The sequence below is a fragment of the Pieris napi genome, chromosome 12 (assembly GCF_905475465.1).
Source record: "Pieris napi chromosome 12, ilPieNapi1.2, whole genome shotgun sequence".
Classification (NCBI taxonomy): domain Eukaryota; kingdom Metazoa; phylum Arthropoda; class Insecta; order Lepidoptera; family Pieridae; genus Pieris; species Pieris napi.
Genome location: NC_062245.1, coordinates 764,029 through 786,224, shown reverse-complemented (window position 1 = coordinate 786,224; position 22,196 = coordinate 764,029). Strand labels below are relative to the sequence as shown.

At 33.3% G+C, this 22,196-nt stretch overlaps 1 protein-coding gene across 5 annotated transcripts in view; it reads left to right on the top strand.

The window, feature by feature from the left end:
• Nucleotides 1-22,196, top strand: part of LOC125054947 (homeobox protein homothorax) — a 243,372-nt gene that overhangs the window by 146,450 nt on the left and 74,726 nt on the right. For all 5 annotated transcript variants that reach the window (XM_047657101.1, XM_047657100.1, XM_047657097.1 and 2 more), the window contains exon 10: nucleotides 12,047-12,195. In XM_047657101.1, coding sequence (XP_047513057.1) covers nucleotides 12,047-12,195 — 149 coding nt within the window. The remainder of the gene's footprint in view (nucleotides 1-12,046; nucleotides 12,196-22,196) is intronic.

The following is a 22,196-nucleotide window of genomic DNA, read 5'->3' as shown; positions in this document are numbered from 1 at the left end:
ATTTTAAATTAATGTCAATATGAATGAAGGTTGACATTAGGTGCTGTGTTGCTAGGTTAAAGTTCAGTTCATAAATTAAACATTGCTGACTTTAAGTAAACACTTGGCTCTACTATCTATTTAAATAAAAATGCGTGCGTACAAATTACACATGTCAGCAGTGAAACTTTAGATTTCCGAAACTTAGAGGGAGGGAAAAAGGAAGATATGTTAGGAATTTAATGAATTTAATTGTCATTAAAATATTAAAAGTGTCGAATTAATACAAATAATAAATTCAATTTTTTAAATTCTTTCTTCGATAATAAAAACACGCAGCATTTTAATTTACAATTCGTCATTTGAGATTTCAATAAATTTTTTATTAATTTTAATAAAATATAAAATACTAATATTTCATAAATTCTTATTAATTAAAAATAGAATTTCAATAATATTCACCCTTCTCACTCTCTCTCAATCGGTCTCTCTCTTCCTTTTCTTCGACAAAAACGCTGCACATCTTCGTGACGTTCCGTAAAAAAATTACCACCTTGCGCCTAAAGAAGTTTCACTTAAAAAATACTTGACTGTGATGGTATAACGCGGGAATCTCAACATTAGGTGCGATGTTGCCAGCTCTTAAAATTTTGGCAGGCGCGTCCTCTTAAGTTTGTCGCGATACGATTTCCTCAATGTATTGTTGCCAAATACCTATTTCCCGTATCTTGGTGGAATGCTTAAATATCTACAATTGACAGGCCCCGTAAAGTGCTCGACGGAGATTGCCAAAATTCGTTATTTGCTGTACAGTTCCTTGTAATTGTGTTGTTTATTTATTGCTGTCAACACATTTGGTTAACCTATGTTTATCATTCCATTAAACATATTATTTTCTTCTTCCATCTCTTTTATTATTGTTTTTTTTTACTTCTTGATTTTTTAAGAACTTATTAAATTTGTTTTCTCTGTAAATAGAACCAGAAAAGGGACAGAGGAACTTATATTTTATAAAAATTGTTTTATGTAACTCGGAAACACTGACATGCTAATTTCTAAATCTGAAAGTGACCATAGAAAAACTCGGAAACACTTACATGCAAATTTCTAAATCTGAAAGTGACCATAGAAAAAATCGGAAACACTTACATGCAAAGCGCAGCACATTCGAAGATTAACGGCACTATAATGGTTTTAATAACGCGTGTTAGTATTCTCTAAGCGCTTAGTTCAATCACGTCTGCACTCAAATAACAATTAGACGCAGGTCTCGCGCAGTCGACGCCAGAATATCTATTGTTTATAACCAGAACTGTGATTTGAATTACGGACAGAAGAACTTTTTGGTAAAACTTGTAATCTGTGTTTATTTTTATGAGAAAAAAAATAATGAAGAATCAGATTTTCTTTGGTAGATGAAAAATACATTTTATTCAATCAATTACTATTTTGTTTTTCTTATGTACATTATTTTTAATTTGTGACGCCAAATAATTATAAGCCATTTATTTTAAAAAGTATAATCAAACACGCACGCGTAGTTTTTGTCGTAATTATTGTAACAATGCGTGGCGATTATTGAAGATAATTTATATTACAACATGACAAGTTTATTATAGAAATGATATTGCAGTGAATTCTTGATTCTGATCATTTTTAATAACGATACTAATCAAATCATATTATTTAAGGAATTTTACGCAGAACATTAGTAATTATTATTTAAATCTTTCAACATTTTATGTGTCATTCGCATTAACCTTGACGTGACTGATTGGTGTTTAGGTTGCCATAATTAAAAATCTTGTTTTATACACGCTTAAAAAATAAAAATTTGATTGTATCGATTCGCCGTACGCGCATATCGAGCGATCGAAGGGCGATGACATTTCGCTTTTTTGTTTCTTTAGCCAAAGCCGTGAGATTTTTAATGTTTATATATATACATAGACATAGACATAGACATAGACATAGACATAGACATAGACATAGACATATATAAAAGTCGAAAATAAAAAGCATGGAATTAATCACACAACAAGTGTATAATGTTACGTGTACCAGGATCTCATGAGACGGCCGGTGTTCATAAATACGTAGGCCGCACACGGTGCTGGATTAATGTTCTCCCGGTCCTGACCGGTTAGTGCTACTAGGCGTAGGCGCATCATTTTATACGGCTAAAAGAATTAATACACGTAATTTTTTGAATATACATCAGCTTCGAGCTTTTTGTAATTTTTGAAATATTAATATATAACTGTTCCTTACACTATCTTGAATTTGTCATTACAAAAAACATGTGACTTATATCAGATTTTTTTTAAACATAAAAAATAATATATATCACACCGTCGTACGCAGTTATTGCATTAGAGTCAATCTACCACTCCCACCGCTACCATTTCCCGTATCAGGAGGCAAGCTGTTGTAAAGACTCGCTCCAAAATAGGTATTTGTATAATACCACTTATTACCCGCGGTTCGCCCTCGTTCAAAGCTTTATATTTTCCTCTATAAATGAGCTATCCAACTCTCAATGATTTTTGTCAGAAGTGGTATCCAAAAATTGTATGACCGCTATAATCGTTGAATCGCTCTCTCTATGTAAATAAGATTTTTTCCATGTTATGAACTTTTCAGGCCACCCATTTTTAGTTCTAAGATTAGCGCTTTCAAAGCTTTATGTTATGAGATGATTGCTTATGTATATACTTATACAAGTAGAATAAAACTATTTTCATTAAAATGAATAAGATTTCGCGTTACACGTTGTTCGCCCCCCGCTGGTTCTGCATAAAATTTTATAGAGCTTAACGAGGCAAGAGACATCGACCTGCGATTTCTATTATTAAACGTTTTGTTATGGACCCCCTAACGTGGACTGGTTTTCTTTGTAGAAAAGCATTCGTAAAATCGTATTCTTCAATACAATATCTGAGTTGAGCTTGACGCTAAAGATTTGCGCTGAAAAATAGCTTATGTATTTTTATTTATTTATAAGTAACCTAACAGTATATAAAGCCAACACAGATAAACAAAATATATGGAACAGGAAACATAAATACATTACATAAAAAGAAATCTGAAATTAAACAAAAGACAACTTAAAATTAAAAAGAAAACTAAATTGTCATAGCTAAATTCTTGACACTACGGGCTTAGTGAGAAGCTAAGAATAGGACAGAAACATTTGAATTAGTGTTAGTGCACGTTAGTCTTAAGTGCTAAACAGTGGTAACTGGTAAGTGAAGAAATCGTACACAAAAAAAGATGTCATGTGGAACACGGTGTATTGGTTGCAGCTCCTTACAAAATTTGTGTAAAACAAAAAACCTTGACGATTAAAAAGAGTGGCGGAGAGTTTGCCAGTTCTTCTCTTCCGTTCTACGCCCTTGATTTAAGAACTGTCAGTAAATGTAAAATTCGAAGCATTTAATATGTATTTCTTTATTGACGTTCATAACCTATGTGAATAAATGATTTTGATTTTTATTCGAATTTTATACATCTCTCTCTCTCTCTAGCAAGTTTTTTCCCGACCACTTGGAGAATAAATAATTATATTTTAGTCAATTTATTAGCTTAATGAAGCTTTCTTAGAAACACTGGTAAAGCTTACAAAAATCGTTTTTTTAGCTATGACACGCGATCGAGGGACTTAATTTTCTAATAAGTTTAATATGTCTTTATTAAAACACAAAAATATTTTTGTTTAATCCAACCCTAAGTTTATTATGACCAAAAGTCACTTTTGATTTGTATAAAGATAAAATTAACCCTTCAAATACGATAACAAGAGCCGACCGCGCGAAATGGGATGTATTAGAAAAATTTGCATTTTAATTATATGTCAAATTGGAATCAAGTTCCCGTTAGCGTCCTTTAACAGCATTCATATTAGAGCCTATGTTTAATATAAAGACTTGTTAGTATTAAATATAATGTTTTCGTTAATGTAATAATAGCATTTTTAAAGTTGTTTTTTAGTTGTTGTTGTTGTTTTTGTATTTGTTATTAGTAAAATTATATTCACGTAATTTTACAGTTAAATCTTTACGTTAAACTATTCGTCATATTTTTAGGCCTGGGGCTCAGATTTCTGTATCTGTTTCATGATGATTTGTCAATCTAATAGGCACGTAATAGCCTCCTGTGCCTGACACACGCCGTCAACTGTTTAGGTCTAAGGCGAGCCGGTTTCCTCACGATGTTTTTCTTCACCGTAAGAGCGAATGTTTAATGCTCACATAGAAAGTCCATTGGTGCATAGCCGGGGATCGAACCTACGACCTCAGGGATGAGAATCGCACGCTCAAGCCACTTGGCCAACACTGCTCACGTATCTGTCAATAATACATATAGATTTCACTAAGTTTTAGCTTAATTAAAAACAAACAACATTACTCGAATCCAATTAACAATTAATTATGGAATTATCTCGGAAAGTCACTTAAAGTATTCACTTAGCCATCAACTTTAAAATTGCGGAGATTTTAAAATACTTAAATCCCGCTTTTTGATAAGGCATTATCGGGGACAATTAGACCCTAAGTATTAAGATTATCTTGACTTGTGTTATGTTAGCTGAACTCAGAGTCAAGCATTATTTAAAGATAGTAATTTATATGTGTACAACGGTGAAAAAATTAACCGACTTAATTTTTAAGGAGCTTTTTGACGTTTGAGTACACTATTTAAAAAAATAGAGGTTCTTTTATCTAACAGTGGGCAATCGGTATGGCCGCCCATAGACATTTCCTCTGGCTCTTGTCTTTTCAGTGCTTCAGTCCTTTCAGTATTGGCACGCTCTTTTCTTGAAGGACCCTAAGTCGAATTGGTTCGGAAATACTTCAGTGGGTACCTAGTTGCAAAAATTCCTTAAAATAGCTCAGTTATGGAACGAAAAAATCTAAATGAAAGAATTCAAATACAAGAAGAGTATCAACGTCTAAAAAACACATACATATATATTATATACCTTACATTACGTTGTTTTGATACTATTTAAAGTGATGTATATGTGGCATTATTAAATTCGTCCCAATCGACTTCATTACACAACCAGTAGGGTTAAAAATATGCAAAAATCAAAGGCCGGGGTGAATTTTAAGCAATGTAATTTTGTATAATATTCAACAATTAAAATTCAAATTGAAATCAATGCGCGGATGAACGGCGTACTTCGTGGGGTTTGGGGGTAACTTTAATCCCTTAATGTGCGTTTTGCGACGTGGGGTACGGGGTATGGGACGACCCGAATCCGCTTGTGTTAATGTCCATTGAAGCTATTATATTTAGCTTCTTGTAACTTCAAATTATGCATGTTGAGGATTAGTTTTTGATGTGACTTTAACTTGTGTCGTAATAAAAAAATATGATACTAGCTGACCCGGCAAACGTTATTTTGCTATTATTATTTTAAGGAAACATTTTTTTAGTTTAATAAAGCTTTCTATCTACAATAATAAATAAAGGGGTTGATCGAAGAGGAGTGAAAATTAGGGGTTGTATGTATTTTTGTATGCTGTATCATAAAAAAAAACTACTTCACTTTCTATTCGTCTTTGTTTTTGAGTTAAAAAAATCTGTGACGCTACAACCTTTTAAGGTCTGGGCCTCAGATTTCTGTATCTGTTTCATGATCATTTATCAATCTTATAGGCAAGTAGGTGATCAGCCTTCTATGCCTGACACACGCCGTCGAGTCACAGCTGGGGATCGAACCTACGACCTCACGGAGAGTCGCACGCTTAAGACACTATGCCAACACTGCTCTTCTGCTGTTAAATTATTAACGTTTAAGTAGTGTATGATTTGTCAAACCGATCATTCAAGTAAAAGCTTGTTTAATCGCGAAATATTCTCAAAGTGTTCCTGAACGGTTAATGGCCTATAAACTCACCCCATAACTCGGCTATCTTCCCAATGTTATGCGGATATAATTGGCCCTTCCGCCAGGAATCCTCAATTGTAGATATTAAACTAATTTTCAATGCGTTGTAATCGCGCAAACGTGCAATAAGGGGTTGAGAATTTCAGTTTTAGCCTCTTCTACGCTTTTATTTGCTTTTATTTAAATAGTTTTTTAATTCACGATTTTATACAATAGTAAATTGTATATACTGTATTTACAATTTTAAAGGTCCCACGGGGACCAAAATTTTTAAATTTGTTTTATTTTATTTATTATTTTTTAAATATTTATTATTGTCAAAATCTGTTATAACGACATCGATAGGACTACTAATATTTGGTCGTAAAAACCGATAGTCGTAACAACCGATGACGTTGTTATTAAGAACCTAATACAATAGAATTCAGCCGGGACCTTTGAATTTGGTCAATAAAACCAGTATGTTCTAAACGATGTCGTCGTAAACTTTTTGATTATATATATATTTTAAGAAGCAATTTATGTTGGTCCAAAAACTATGTTTACCATATCGGATTGAACTGTCGTTAAACTTTTGTATATCCTGGCGAAGATTTTGAATTTTTTTTTATTCATGTTCGAAACAATTTTACGATTTAACGATAACATCTTAGTCTTATCAGCTTAGTAATTCTTGATTTTTACGAGCTCAACACATTTTGATGATGTTTCACTGATAACAAACCATTATTAACGAATTTTTATTCAATTAAAAGGGTTGATATGTGCATTTAATGCACTTATCGGGTATGTTTTTTAATCAATTCATTTATTTAATGTATATGCAAATTATAACAAATTAATATATTGATACTATGAAACCTAGAAACTTCCTTTTTGGTTTGCTTAGCTAGTTATAAAAAGCAATTTTATTTTATTTATTACCACTTCGTTGCATACAGAAATATATATATTATATATATTACAATTGACATAATTAAATAAAAAGGAGGTCAACTGGCGGAATTATCGCTTTGGAGTGATCTCTTCCAGGTAACCACTGTAAGATTTTTTTTAAAGTAGGGTAAGCGAACTAAACAATTTTGTGCTTTGTGTAGGTACCGAAGTCCTTACTTCATTAATCCTCTGTACTTCTACTGAATCAAAAATAAAGAGGAGTCATTCACTTGAAAAATACTTGTAAGACTAATATACAAAAATTCCCATACAAAAAAGAAGAGAATCAGATTTCCAATAATATCGCACGCTTCCGTCACACCCTTAGCCATCATTACATCACCCAATAAGCTCGAAAGCTTTGTGTTTTTAAGCGAAAATGGGCTTTATACCGTGACACTAAGATCACGCGTTTAAGTCCCCGTTTCGGGTGCCAATTTTAATTAGCTCCCCTCCCCCCCTTTGTTCCCCCTGCGTCGTCCAGATAAGGGTGTTTGCAAATAGTGCCGGCAAAGAAGCCAATCCATCAAATTGGAGCATTACCACACCATGTTGAGGGTTGCGCAATGTCGATAAGTAAAGAGAAATTTTGTCGATATTTATTTTTTAAATGTCGATTTAATAGTGCGTATCATTTTGTGATAAATCAAGTTATTTGTTTGTTTTTATTATTATTATATTTTCTTTTATTGCTGACACCCAGTATGATATATAAACACTTATTTAAGTCACATAACCTAACTTAATCTAATACTGACGTATTGATATTGATATATGACCTGATTTACGTAATCAGCGTGTCCTGTGACACATAGGCCTCTTCCAGCTGCTTCCATTCTTTTCTGATGTTACCTCTACTTGTCCAAGTTGTGCCTCTTATGCTCTTTATATCGTCTGCCCATCTCTTGCTCTTTCCTTACCTTTTTCCATCTCGTGGTTGCCATTCTGTAATAGTTTGTGTCCATGTCATCATATGCCCGGTCCAGCGCCATTTCAATTGCCTTATTTTCTTTATGATGTCCTCTACTTTGTTTGTTTTACATGTGTCTAAATTAAAGATATACTATTTTATTTTGTAATAAATGCCTCCGTGCTGTAGTGGTTAATATACAAGTCTGGTGTCCTAGGATCAAATACAAGTGAAAACATAATAGTGTCACATTGGTAGACAGATACAGTGTGCTTATTTCTTTTAAAAGAAGACACAGGTCTGCCCCGGTGGACTTCAAAGAATTGCCAAAATAAATTCCTTTCGACACGCGTTTCGAGAGAATTAATCGTGTAATCGATTCCCACGTTGTCACATCACTAGCGAGCGCGTGCTTTCAGTTGATTGGCGTAACTCGATAGCCCCACACTAATGTTGGTCGCGATAAATCTCACAGGAACCGACGGTGTCAATGACACGCAGGGTCTAAGTTCACATCGATGCTAAAAAATTGGGCACATCACTAAATTACGTACTTTTTCTAGAAATGGGATGACAGTGGTGGTTTTGTTTCGGAACACTTGGCTACTTAGGCCAAATTATAAGTCTGGCGTTGCCATGGTTACGATTCTTAAGTCATCGTTACCATGGCAACAAACATTTAATAGCTTAATTCCACGATATTATTTGGCGATCAAAAAGAGTGGCGGAAAGTTTATTGCCAGTTCTTCTCGTCCGTTGTACGCCCTTGATTTGAGAACTGGCAGTAAATGTAAAATTAGAAGCATTTAATATGTATTTCTTTATTGACGTTCATAAGTGTACATTGTGTTACCTAAACGAATAAATTATTTTGAATTTGAATTATATACCTACCTAGTTTCTATATAGAAAAGGATTTGAATATCAAATCAAACAGTAACTAATATTTTTATGCATAATTGTAAATAATAAAGAAAAAAATAAATAAAACTCGTTCTCAGACCAATAACACTCACACAAAGACTCAATGTAATTAATAATATTTTTTTTAGAAATTACCTTTAATTAAATACATCGCAAATGTTTGCCTTTTATTGGCTTGGTAATAATTGGCCCGGCCCCTAGTATAGTGGTGTGAGCTTTCGCAATGGGGTAGCGGATTCGGTGTCGGATTGCGGCAATCGGCTTACAAACGCCATGGGAGTCACCGCGTTGGGCCCTAATGAGCCATTTCGGTTATTGAACTTTAAACAAACGTCTTCTTTTCAATAATAATACTTTACTTCTCTTACGTGTAACGACTCGTAGAGAACATTTAAAAACGACTCGTAGCTATTACGTACTGGTACGAGGTTAATGTCTGCTTATTCCTGGGTCTATAAACGTTCGTAGGCTGTCATAGAATTGTTGATAAAATTGGATTTGATTTTTTTAATAGATACAGCTATTGTAGTGGTAATACAATTTTTAGACACCATTTTTATAGTTCGATTTGTCTTTAGCCTCAAAATAGGCTTCAGTTTCGGCGATTACTTATTCTTTAGCGCAAAATTTATGTCCAGCGAGCATTCTCTAGAGGTCTGAGAACAAGAAAAAGTCACTAGCGGCCAAATCTGGAGAAATATGCAACGTGTAAAAGAGAGTAGTTTCTATAGCCTACGATTCGTGGCTAACATGACTACTATTTTAATATAAAAACCGGGAGTTAGTCTGTTAAGCGATATACATATTGTATCACATGAAACCATTGCTATTGTTATCATATTTGTCTACTACTGTACCTACTGTGTGTGTTAGTAATTGCAAAAATTTGATAGGCCTAACTAAAACTCTTATATCTAGATATAGCTTAATGTTAGCACTAAAAAATAATAAGCATTACTACAATCCAGAAGTTAATTTCATTCTCTTGACTTTTCGCACGCGTGTGTTTGCACACACCCATTTCGGGTGTGTGGGGTTCGTTAATGTGCCCTAAGATGAATTAGGGGATTACAATACTGCATCATGCAACTGCACTCTGATTTTGCACGCTGATACTGTATAGGGTGATGTATTTGATGCATCACTACAACCAGTGTCATCAACCACCTTTCTTTGTCCTCTGGATTCTAAGGTACCGAGCCAAGATGTAGCTTTTCCAGGAGATTTAAAGCTGACACATCCGAAAGCAGGTGTAAGTGATCCTAGATGATAAGTTAATATAAGATAAGGTTTTCGTTCCGAAAGTAATCTCAAATTTTATTACTCATTAAAAGCTTTAAAATGTTTATCACCCATTGTAAAAACTAGATTCAGCCGTGTTTGACAATTAGGTGCCTATAAATTTAAAGAAAAAGAAATGATGTGTCAATTTTACTACCCAATGACAATAAAATGGTTATTTTGTCGAATTAAACATTTTTATTGTTACACCCTGTACGCTATGCAACTCTAAGGGGTGGCGGGTAATGGCCTAAAAGTAATTTTATTACTTTGCCCCCATTACAATGCATTACCATCACAATGCCACCGGTCGCGATATGCAGACAGATACTCGATATGTTTCGTCATTGTCAGTAATTTTATCTTTACGTAATCTATTTAAGCCAATGTTGAAAACTTTAATAAGAACGGGACCGAGATATGAACCTTGTGAAAGCCAGTATAAAAATTCGTACTTGTAGGCATTTTTAAAAGTAGAATCATAAAATCCAACGAAGAAAAGCTCTAACAATTTAAGTCGCTTGTTTAAAAAGGACTACAAAAAGTATACCAAATAAGGCAGAAGCTGAAACAATTGGAACGTGCTGCAATTCGGATTTTTTTTATTTATCAACATCGGATTACAAGGAATAAGGAGCTCACACCCGGTGATTCGATTTGTTCTTCCTCCGATGAATATTTGATGTGGCTCAGTGCACACTAATTTGTTTATCGTGTACGCTTTTGTTCAGTTCACATTCCCGAAGTGAAATTCACATTAATTATTCAGAAAAACAAACGTATCGCTGTATTGTACGTTTCTACAATTTCTCTTCCTTTTTATAATTCAATAAACACTAGTTATTTACCGTTTGGTTTTAGTCTTTCGTTTATTTCTTATACAATAATTTCAGTTGATTTTAATTTAATTAATAATATTATTAAAAGCCCGTTTGATTTCCAATCATTACAAAAGTGGAATATATAGCTGAGATTTATTAGATACACTTTTTATTTCTTGTTGTCCTAATGTCCTAGCTTCCTTCTGTACCGTTGATGTGAACCCTTTATGGGTTCAGCCTCCTCCGGCTTTTTCCAAATATCTTTCTCCATTCGCTTCCTGTTGACACTTCTATTTCTTTTATCCACATTTCTGGGGAGCCCTCTTTTCCTTCCATAAGTTGTCTTCATCTGTGCATCTTGCTATTGCTATTTTAATTTCAATAATTTTATAAAATTTCCAAATCCCTTTCAATTCCCTTCTAATACTTGTTTTAAAGTATGAGATTTAAGTCTTGCTACGCCACATAGGAAACACTATACGCGAAAAGTCATAGCAAAAAACAAATAGCAAATCAAGCACGTACCGCGACGCACCGCGAATTAATTGAATGTTGTAGATAGGAATCAGTGGAGGCAGGTGATTAAATAAATACTAGCTAGCGTTTCTAATTAATATGCCAGACGCAAAGTAGATAACACGTCGAAATATCTCCGCTTTAGACGCGATTAACACATTATTTTAATGAGCTACAGAATTTGTCGCGATGTCTCGTGATACATTATCTGACATAACCGCTAGATCCTGGATCTATAGATCATACTGCAACGTTTTCCCACAGATTAACTAGACATCACTGGACGTTTCGTTAAAATTATATGTATAGCTTTTACTGTTTCTGATGAAAAATTTATACTCTTGCTATACATGTTTATACTTTAAGACATATTGTAACGATATATATATAGGTATTATATTTTTAGTATGATATATAAATCAGTGGCGCTACAACCTCTTTAGTTCTTGGCCTCAGATTTCTGAATCTTATTCATAATCATTTTTAAATCTAATAGGCAAGTAGCCTCCAGTGCTTGACACACGCCGTCGACTTTTTGGGTCTAAGACATTTCGGTTTCCTCACGATGTTTTCCTTCACCGTTCGAGCTAATGTTAAATGCGCACATAGAAAGACAGTCCATTGGTGCAAAGCTGGGGATCGAACCTACGACCTCACGTATGAGAGTCGCACGCTGAACCCACTAGGCCAGCACTGCTCTAGTATGATATATAAGACACGAATATATATATTACGCTAGAAATCCTAGAAGTTTTTTATTAAAGTTCTTGATGTCTTTTACAGGTGACGCGAGTAATGCGAGTATTGGTTCAGGGGAAGGCACGGGGGAAGAAGACGATGACACGAATGGAAAGAAGAATCAGAAGAAAAGAGGGATTTTCCCGAAGGTGGCCACAAACATCCTGCGGGCGTGGCTATTTCAACATTTAACGGTAAGTTTAGGTTTAGAATGTTTAAAGTCAAATTTTCTAATTCGATTGGCAAAGAATATGGTTTATATTATTACAAATATTTTTTTTTTACAACTACCCACCTACACAGACAGCTTTCATTCGAATTTTAAACGAACAATATTCATAGATATTTGAACTATGACCCACATATAACTCGCTGGCGTGGAAAATGAGTAAAGTTCTGTAGCAATTGACAAAGCAAAGTTTATATCCTGTAAACGCGGATCGCGTCACAGATTTATTGTTAACAGTTCGACAAAACAGGAATCATAAATTGTATAAAGAGTAGTTAGTATACATTGCTTTAGGCATCAGTGTTGGCCTAGTGGCATTCGCGTGCGACTATCATCCCTGCTATGTATGATTATATACTAATATAATAATGCACCATAAATAGATATATATATATATATAATTTCACCATAATATAGAAATTAAATATAATTTGGTGCTTTGAGAAATTATATATTTTTTAATCAAAGCCTGTTAATATACCACATACAAAATTTATATTTTCATACTAATATAGTGTGTTTTCGTACATAAAGTTTTCCAGTAAAACCTACTATTTACATCAATCTGGATCAGTTCAGTTTTCAATTAAAATTTTCCCGTTAAAGCAATAAATTTTTCATTGCGTAAAGAACAGTGAGAGCGATTCTACGAACAATTAAACGCGTTGTTTTGTTTGAATCCTCTTGTTTATGCAGTTGGCTTTTGTTTAAAGGGCACACGGCTCATCCTAAACTGCTGAACGAGGCTCTATAGATTTATTTCAAAGGCCGCACAAATATATTGTTTAATCATAACAATATGTTTAATACGTGCAAATATGAAAATTAAGCTCATGTCAGTCATAGAAATCTACTGGGCACTTGTGTGCGGTTCGAAATTTAAACTTTAAAGTAGCTTTATTCGAAATTCAAAATTCCATTGTAATCTGTATATTTTGACACGGCTAGCGTTAGCGGCGTCGTAATGAAAGCACTTAGCTTTAAACGAAGCAATTATAAGCAATTCGGACCGTAATGGCGGCAGACGGGACGCAAAAACGCGCACTAAAAGCCTCCTAATTCGATTGTCAAGCGACTTTTTAAACTTCCAACCGGAAATAGAGTTGAAAAGTGTTTATTGAAATAACCAATGCGCGTTTGATTGAGTTTCTGTTTCAGAAAAACTAGTGTTTTGAAAGCCAAACGAATCTAAATTAAACTTGAAATTATCGCAGATAAAAGCTTTTCTTATAATTACAGCTAAATCATGAATAACAGTAACACTAATGTATTCATTTACATTCTAAAACATCATTACGTCAAATTTTCGAATCCGAGGCGATATTTCAACAAAGCTCTTCCGTTCCAATTAAAACTCGTTTCGGAATTCTCGGAATGGCTATAAAGAATTCGGAATCTCCTGAAAACAGAGTCTCAGGCGTCACCTGAGTAGTCTTCGGGCCCCGGTGATTTATGGACGCGGATCCGGACCGGTAATGAAATTGCACCCCCTTCTTGCCCCCCTCTTGCCCCGTTTCTTGCCCCGCATCCCTCTGAAACCCCCTTACTCCGCAAAGCCATTCGAGAAATTACAACTTCGCGACACTCGTCGTATGCTAATGTTTATTTTTAAACCATCCATCACTATGATAATATATCAGACATCGATAAAATTAATGTGTTTTATTCCACATTTTTTTTTAAATGTTATCTATGGCTTTCTCTACTTTAAATCTTTACCCAGACAATCCTAAAAACACTTGTTTTATTAAAAACTGTCTATCAAATAAAGAGTCTCCCGTCACATGCGTACGACTTTTAAAAGAATATCTCAAAGCTTTAAAAGCTCAATATTACCGATTCAAAATTCGAATAAGAACTATAACAAGTACAATTTCCATTTCCGTATTCCGCGTAGTGTAGACACTGTGGTGGAATGTCAATTGTCAATTCGGACAAGCTTTTATGCAGACGTGATAGTTGTAATATTCATTCGATTAGTTGCGGCACATCCACCTGTAGCTTTCACACCAATCTTGATTGAACGGAATATATTTTCGTTTTCAAGATATCGGAAAGGATTAAATGAAATAAAAAATCTCATTGGAGATTTGTGTTAGACACTGATAAGTCCAAGTAGAATAACAACTACTCATTGTACTCATATCTATATATTTCTTTATTTATAAGTAATCTAACACTAACATACATATTATAAAACAAAACACTTAGACAATACAGGAATCCAAAACAGATTACATAAATAAACAATATATACGAAACAGAAAACAAATAAGTACATTAATAGACAAAAATATAAAAAAAAACTAAAGAAAATTGAAATTTAACATTTGAAACAAAATTAATACTTAGGTAATATTCCAAATTACTGCTTAAACAAGATCAGAGTCCACCCGCCTCTTCAAATACTTTCTCACATCTTCTTTGGTGAGGTGGAAAATATCAAAATCCTCATAATTGCGTCATAGTTAGATAAAACTCGAAACATTAGCGAATTATGCAGGTAATTCGAGTTTGTACGAGGCACATTTTTGTGTATCTTGTCGCATAAGGAGGAGGTATTTTAAGAGAAATTAACGACAGCAAATAGGAGCTATCTATCCGCCCATTAAGAATAGCGTGTAAAAATATAATGCATAATAAATATTGTACGCCCTTTAAGCTCTTCATTCCGATAAAACTATTGGTACAATTATTTTCGACGTTGTTTTGAATTTAGAACACCATTTGTCCACGCCCCACACCTTGCCGATAATATTTCTTCCATACGTGTAGACACGTGTTCTCAGTGATGGAAACTAATTCTGTCTGGTGACCAAAAATGGAGTTAACTCGATGGTCGGATCGTGGCCGCATTTATATTCAGCGGGATGCAATATCGGTAACAACACGATTGTCCACTGCAAACTGAATGTTAAAATTGTAGCACGTTTGAATTCTATTGATAGCACTGAATTTTTAAAAACATAGATGCTGCCTATCAATTTACAATCCACATTTAAAATGGCAGGGTTTTCACAATGAGTTAATTAATTATACTAGTTTAGAGAAAGCATTGTGGGATGCCTTTCTCGAACCTACTTCGCAGTTTTGCTGATGATTTTTCTTTTTTTCTGCTTTACCAACAAATTTCTAGTAATGTTATTTTATTGTGTGCTTATCTTATCTTGTATATGTTTTAATGGTATTTTTTAATTTTTAATTTCTATTTTTTGTAAAACTTATGTTTACTTTAATTGTCATTCATTTTAGATGGAAGATTTTGTAAAATAATCAGTAAGTTTAGTACTATTTATTTATTTAGTACCAGCTGCCCATTGAAGTATTTCCGAACCAATTCGACTTAGGGTCCTTCAATAAAAGAGCGTACCAATTCTTAAAAGGCCGGCAACGCACTCGCGAGCCCTCTGTTCTATAAAAAAAAACTATGTATGATGTCGTAAATTTAATAAATAAATAAGTGCCTATACCAAAAATAACCTCGGATGATAAGCAATTAATAACTTTGCTGAACGTAAAACCATTGAACAGCTGTTAACATTCTGTATTCTAAGAAACAATAGGCGCGCGCCGCGGGGATTCTGTCTTGGGATTACGGCAGCCTTATAATTATTTTTAGCCCCCTGAAAGGGCTTAAAGTCCCAAGGTGGGATTTCGTAGGCGACGTTATTCAATATTATGTCTTGGCGAGGGCGGCGCGACACGTAGCGATGAAGTATTGCATGGGTCCCGCAATCCCGTGCCACGATTGATGATTAACGGGATTATAAGCGACGGCATACGCAATATGTGTGATGGAAGAGTCTGACAACAGCTGAAGGTTATTTAATATTTATGAATGTCAAGTGTATTAGTAATTATCATTAGTAGACTTCTGTATTTCTCTGTCTTGTTTCTGGATGTTTTCAATTGCTTTAACTTTTGTTTATATGTGCCAAAAAATCTAAAATATATCCATCTATAGCTAGCTGAATGCGATAGCTTTGATCTCCGCGACTCGGATCTTCCCATTATGACATCCATAATCATAAACTACCAAGAGCACATAACATACGAGAAACATAAATAAAGTATAAATTCTTTGCTTCCATTCCGGTGCGGTGCCTCTCAAAGCGAGCTACGTAATACAACACCGGCTAGGAATTCCGTGTTTCGCCATCTCTCCACGTCTATGATGTCCTGGTACTTCTATTAATATTAAATGTCATGTGAATTATGTTCGTGTGTGAAACGAAGCGTGATTTTCGGAAAATGTATTAGAAATTCTGCGCCAAGAAAGGTGATGCGAAACGGGTTTTATTAAATTAAACCGTCAGTTTTATAGTAGATGTTATGAACCGAGCAACTTTGTTCTCAAGGTATATTTAAAAGGAAAGCCTGGCTGACTGATTTATTAACGCAGCTCAAATTACTATCTGATAATGTAGAAAAATATATGCTAAAGAACACTTATTTGTGCAAAGTTCTGGACAAAACCCGTTAAACCCTTGATTAGGAATAAACAGCTCTAAAAGATTTGTCCAAATAGTCAATAATTCGTCCATCTTATTTGACGCAAAGCATTGTTTACGCTGTCACCAAAAAAGTTAATTCCTTAGACCCAACACGTTCCAATATTAATAAATTCTCATTTCCTGGATTCGTATGCAATTTGCCCCGGACTCCTCCAAGTAAAACTTACGGCCTTCCCTTACCCTAAATAAAGAAGGGCCGCACGTTTTGAGAAAAACGAAAATTGAGCCATATTTTGGTGTTCCCAGTTTATTGGATTAATGGCTCGGCTGGGCGTTTGGATAATTTTTTATGGTTAAGTGTTGCCAGTTTTAATAAGGTGCTGGAAAGTCGGGGCTTTTCTACTTTATGAAGAATTAAGTGTAGCGGGGTTAGGGTCATTGTTTTATTAAATATTGTCGCGAATTAATCGTTAATTACGCTCAAATATAGCATATAGAGAATGTTAATTGAAGATAGGAGGTAGGAATTTATAATGTTATTAAATAGTGAGAGAAGAAATTTCTCAAAAAATATTAGGTAACCAGTAATATTTGGTATCAATAATAACCGGGACCCCTGGTTTAGAAAATAATAATAACCATAATATTTTAAAATACGCATATAAACATAGCCTATTGTATTTTTTATTAAAACTCAGTGGTAAATGTTACTAACTTAATATTTAAAAAGTAACCCCGATCTCAGCTAGAATAGATCGGCAAACTCGCAAACACCATACATCTTACGTCTCGTTTTAAACTTCCGGTTATCCGGGTGTGTCCGGGTACGACGCGGACTATTTCCGGGCGCCCGCAACTTTTTCCACGGACAGGATATTCGCTACGGCCCGGAAATAGAGTGAGACGCTCTTAGGAATAACGGGCTTTGAAATTTCTTTTTTAAATATAGATATGTGGATAAATGCCTAACTTGATATATTTAACAAATTATACTAATAACTATATCTATTCTAAAAAAATATATGTTTTTGAGTTTCTTTGTTAAAAACTAAATTTTTAAAAGACTTCAATCTTTTAGACGATTTAGAAATGGAATGTGGCGGTAATTCGAAATTTAAATATCACACAGTAGACACTTGTTCTTTTTTGAATTCATCTACGAATATCCAAACGCCTAACTTGATACTATATTTTTCAAATTATACTAATAACTAAATCTATACTAATAAATAATATCTCAAAAATAATATAGGTATTTACGACTGGGTTAAGTTGGGCAAATTTTAAATTTTGTTATTCTACTTCAGAGATACTTACGGACAAACTGTATTATGAATAGAAATTATTTTTTATTGATTACAGAATGAATTTATCACAATTATTATTTATAGTTCCCGAAATTAGTGTTTCATAATATGTCCTTTTTTAATATAGTTTCACTGTTTACATATTTACATATTTTAATTTCTTTGCTTTGTTTCTTTTCGTCTAAGTAACTCACCTTAGCATGTTTTCATCGACCAAGCTCACCTTATACATATTTTTTCTCACAGTGGTTGCCTGGAAGAGATCGCTTGAAAGCGATAAGGCTGCCGTGTGCTACCTTTTACTTAATTATTTTAATTGTACTTACAGCTACGAAGTGTAAATGAATAAAATATAAATGTATGTTACTTCTTGCTTAGTAAAGGTTTTACGTCACATATTCCAATTGTGATCAGGAATTTAATAACACATCAAGGGCATGGAGTATCCAATATCCACGGAAACTTTAGCGATTCCAGTCGATAATCCACGGGCAATTACATCAGAACAACAAAGTGCCATTTCTAGTTTGACCAAAATTGCCCATCTCATATCTACATCTACCCCTTGGTCCCCCCGGTCGTTAAGATAAGAATGGGCTCAGGTTTCGGAGTGGTCAAGGGTTGATTTCATATTTTGATCTTTGAATTATGTCCGGGACGTTTGAGGACAAAATTCAAACATGAAAATTGTATGTTAAAAATAATATCAATCTTTCACCGTAACAGTACTGAATTGTCCCTTTTTAACACTGCGTAAATATAATTTGACAGAAAGAGTTGCATAGTTTAATCTGCTTTATGTGAATTAAAAAATTTATCAAGTGAATAGTTAACTAATATATACTTTGGTATATTTCCCCATTCAAACCATAACAGCTGAACTCTTGAACTAATGTGATCTTATATAAAACTAATACACTTTTCTTTTTATTATTATTTATTACAATCAAATATACAGTATTTACAATTTTCTTAACCAACAAAGTTATAATTAAAATTAATAAATAGAAAATTAAAACAAATTTAAAAAGTTTGGTCCCTGTGTACCTTTAACGCTAGCAGCACTTCCTCGCTGTATTTTTCTAACTTATTTACTAAGTATTCAATAACAGTCTTATCTTTTATCATGGCAACATTCCCTTTATTAAAGCTGGTGATATACGAATCCCGGAATCCCGAAATCCACACATGATAAATGCCCGAATAAGACCGTATGAAGATATCAAGAAAGAATTACGAAGGGATGCTATATTAAAATGGGGCCAGGTGTGAAATACTGCCAATGTCATATTAAATACTAAATTGTTAAAGGACTTCAATGTTGGACGGGTTTGAAATGGAATGTGGCGGAAATTCGAAATTCAAATTTTACACAGTAGACACTTGTTACTCTTATTATTGTTAGACGTTTTCAAGCGATACAAATTTACATTTGAAATTTTTTTATTCAATTTACTTCACAAATAATTCAAATCAAAATTGTTTTACACAGTAGATACATGCTACTTTAATTATTGTTGCGTTGATTTGAGTTGTATTTATGTTTACTAGGGTTCCTTTTCAAGCGAAACAAATTTACATTTGAAATTTTTTTATTCAATTTACTTCACAAATAATTAAAATTAAAATTGTTTTACACAGTAGATACTTGCTACTTTAATTATTGTTGCGTTGATTTGAATTGTATATATGTTTACTAGGGTTCATTTTCAAGCGAAACAAATTTACATTTTAAATATTTATTCAATTTACTTCACAAATAATTAAAATCAAAATTGTTTAACACATTAGACATTTGTTACTTTAATTACCTATTTAAAGTAAAAAGCGTTTATTAGAGTAGTGATTAGGGTTATAGGGTTCGTTTTGAAGCTGGACAAATATTTAGATTTTTTTATTCAGAAGCAAAAATTACGTCCGAAAGATTACCCTTTACAAATAATTATGATCAAAATTGTTTACTCAACGAATGCCTAATGTTTTTTCAATATTCCGTAGCACGGTTAATTAATACTTGTCACAGGATACTGTTTGCGAGGGTCCCGGGTTTGATTCCTATCGTCTTACGTTTGTATAGGATGAAGGGTTGTGGACAAAATACCATAATCTATTTGGTAACTTTTATCTTCTTGTCTTTTGTGATCCTTTTAAGAAACTTTATTCGCATTTATTGTAGAAGAATTATAACCTAAAAATTAATTTAATTTGTATAACAAAATTTTGCTTAGTTTTGCGTCCATTTTTATTTAGTTCTAACTATAATTGGCCAAATGTTTTTAGGTATACCTGAGTAATTCCAGATTCTATAAACAGCATTTTGTATAATTATCTATGGATTGGGCCGTAATTCGAAATTCAAATAAATTTTATTCGAAAGCTGTGTTAATTTCAAATACTGTCATTAGTTTTTAGATAGTTTATTTTTTATTGGAAAATTCGTACAAAAATTCGACTTAATTATTAGATCGTGTATAGCACTCATTATTTTAACAATTTTTTTTATATATCAAACCAGTAGTTCTATACATCATTATTAAACGTATCTATTTATGATGCAGATGATTAGTTAGTGTTGCAGTTTTGATACATATTTTGGACGCCATTTCTTCACTGAACGTCCAATCGTAGTTTCAAGAATAAACCACATGACCAGTTACACTGCCGTGTCTTTATATTTAATTCGTATTAAATGATAAACCTATTAAAATAAAAGTACTTGAGAACGGCAAAAATCAAGTGACACGGTATTTCCATTACTGTGTATATTCGATTTGCATAAAATAATAATTTAAATGCGATAAGGAGGACCGTAGTTCCCGGAGTCGATTTAGCTGATTTTCTACGCGACGGGTGACGATTTTTAAATTTCACTCGGTTTTTAAGGGTTTTAATTGGGTGTTAAGTGTGTATGCAATTTATTTAAATAATTTCTTTAAATCATTAGAATTTAAATTAGTTGTTTTTAAGTTTAATAAGCCTTTAAATTAATGCATCAGTGTTCAGCGTGCTAATCTCATTCTTGAGTTGAGGTTCGATCCCCGGCTGTGCATAAATGCACTTTCTAAGTGTTACCATTCACTCGAACAGTGAAGGAAAACATCTTGAGGAACAGTGCTTTGGATCCAAAGTCGATGGCGTGTGTCAGGAATTGGAGGCTGATCACCTACTTGCCTATTATTGAAAAATGATAATGAAATAGATACAGAAATCTAAAGCCCAGCCTTAAAAGGTTTTTTTTTTAATTCTTTAAATTGCAACGTTTAAACATAATCAAATAATATTTTAATTTGTAATAAAATAAATTAAAAGCCTTTTTTATTTATCTTTAATATCTATTTTGATTACGCGGTTAAAGCTAAACAAAATACAATAAAACCGAATGCAAAACCCACTTATCAACCAAGTTCATAAAATATTTATTGATTGCGCTGCAAAAACACCATAAAACAATCAAACTAACCCTACATCACTTAACCCTTAAAAATACGTAAGGGTCTGTTCCTTCATTAAATATTCATCGGAATCGAACCCACTATCAGGCATAAAGTGTTTAAAATATTTGTCGGTTTATTTCTGCCCTGGGGAACATTTTTTTGCAATATTATGAATGAAACGAAATCGAAAAAAATATTACAGACTGTGTTAGATGTTTTTAAATATCTTATTTAATAGTTGTCTGATTAATTTTAATATAGATAAACATCTGCCCCATTGCTGTGGACTTTTAGTAGAGTGATGGGAGAAAGTCCAAAAGAAGGAGGGCTTTGAGATACAAAATAATAGTTATATTTGATAATAACGGACACACGAACATAGTGTCAAAACATTATAAAACACTAAGACTGTCAATGAGCATTAAGCATTTAAGCTATTCACTAGTATTGTAGAAAATTCAGTCAAGTTACTATACTTAGTAGCCATAATTATTGTATAAGCTAGATTATAATTACATACCTACGCATTATTTTTTGTGAACTTTGTTATGGAATTTTTTTTTATAATAAAGTGCAATTAAAATTGATAACATACTTCATTGACTATTAGAACCAATGAAAGTGGTTAATAACCACCAGAAATTAATTACTCATCATGACGTCTTCACAGATCTTCAGTCTTTAAAGAGCATATACCTCTATCAAAGGCTTGCTACGCAACCATGATCTAAATGCGTGTAATTGTTGCTTTTAATAGCTGAACCACAGGAA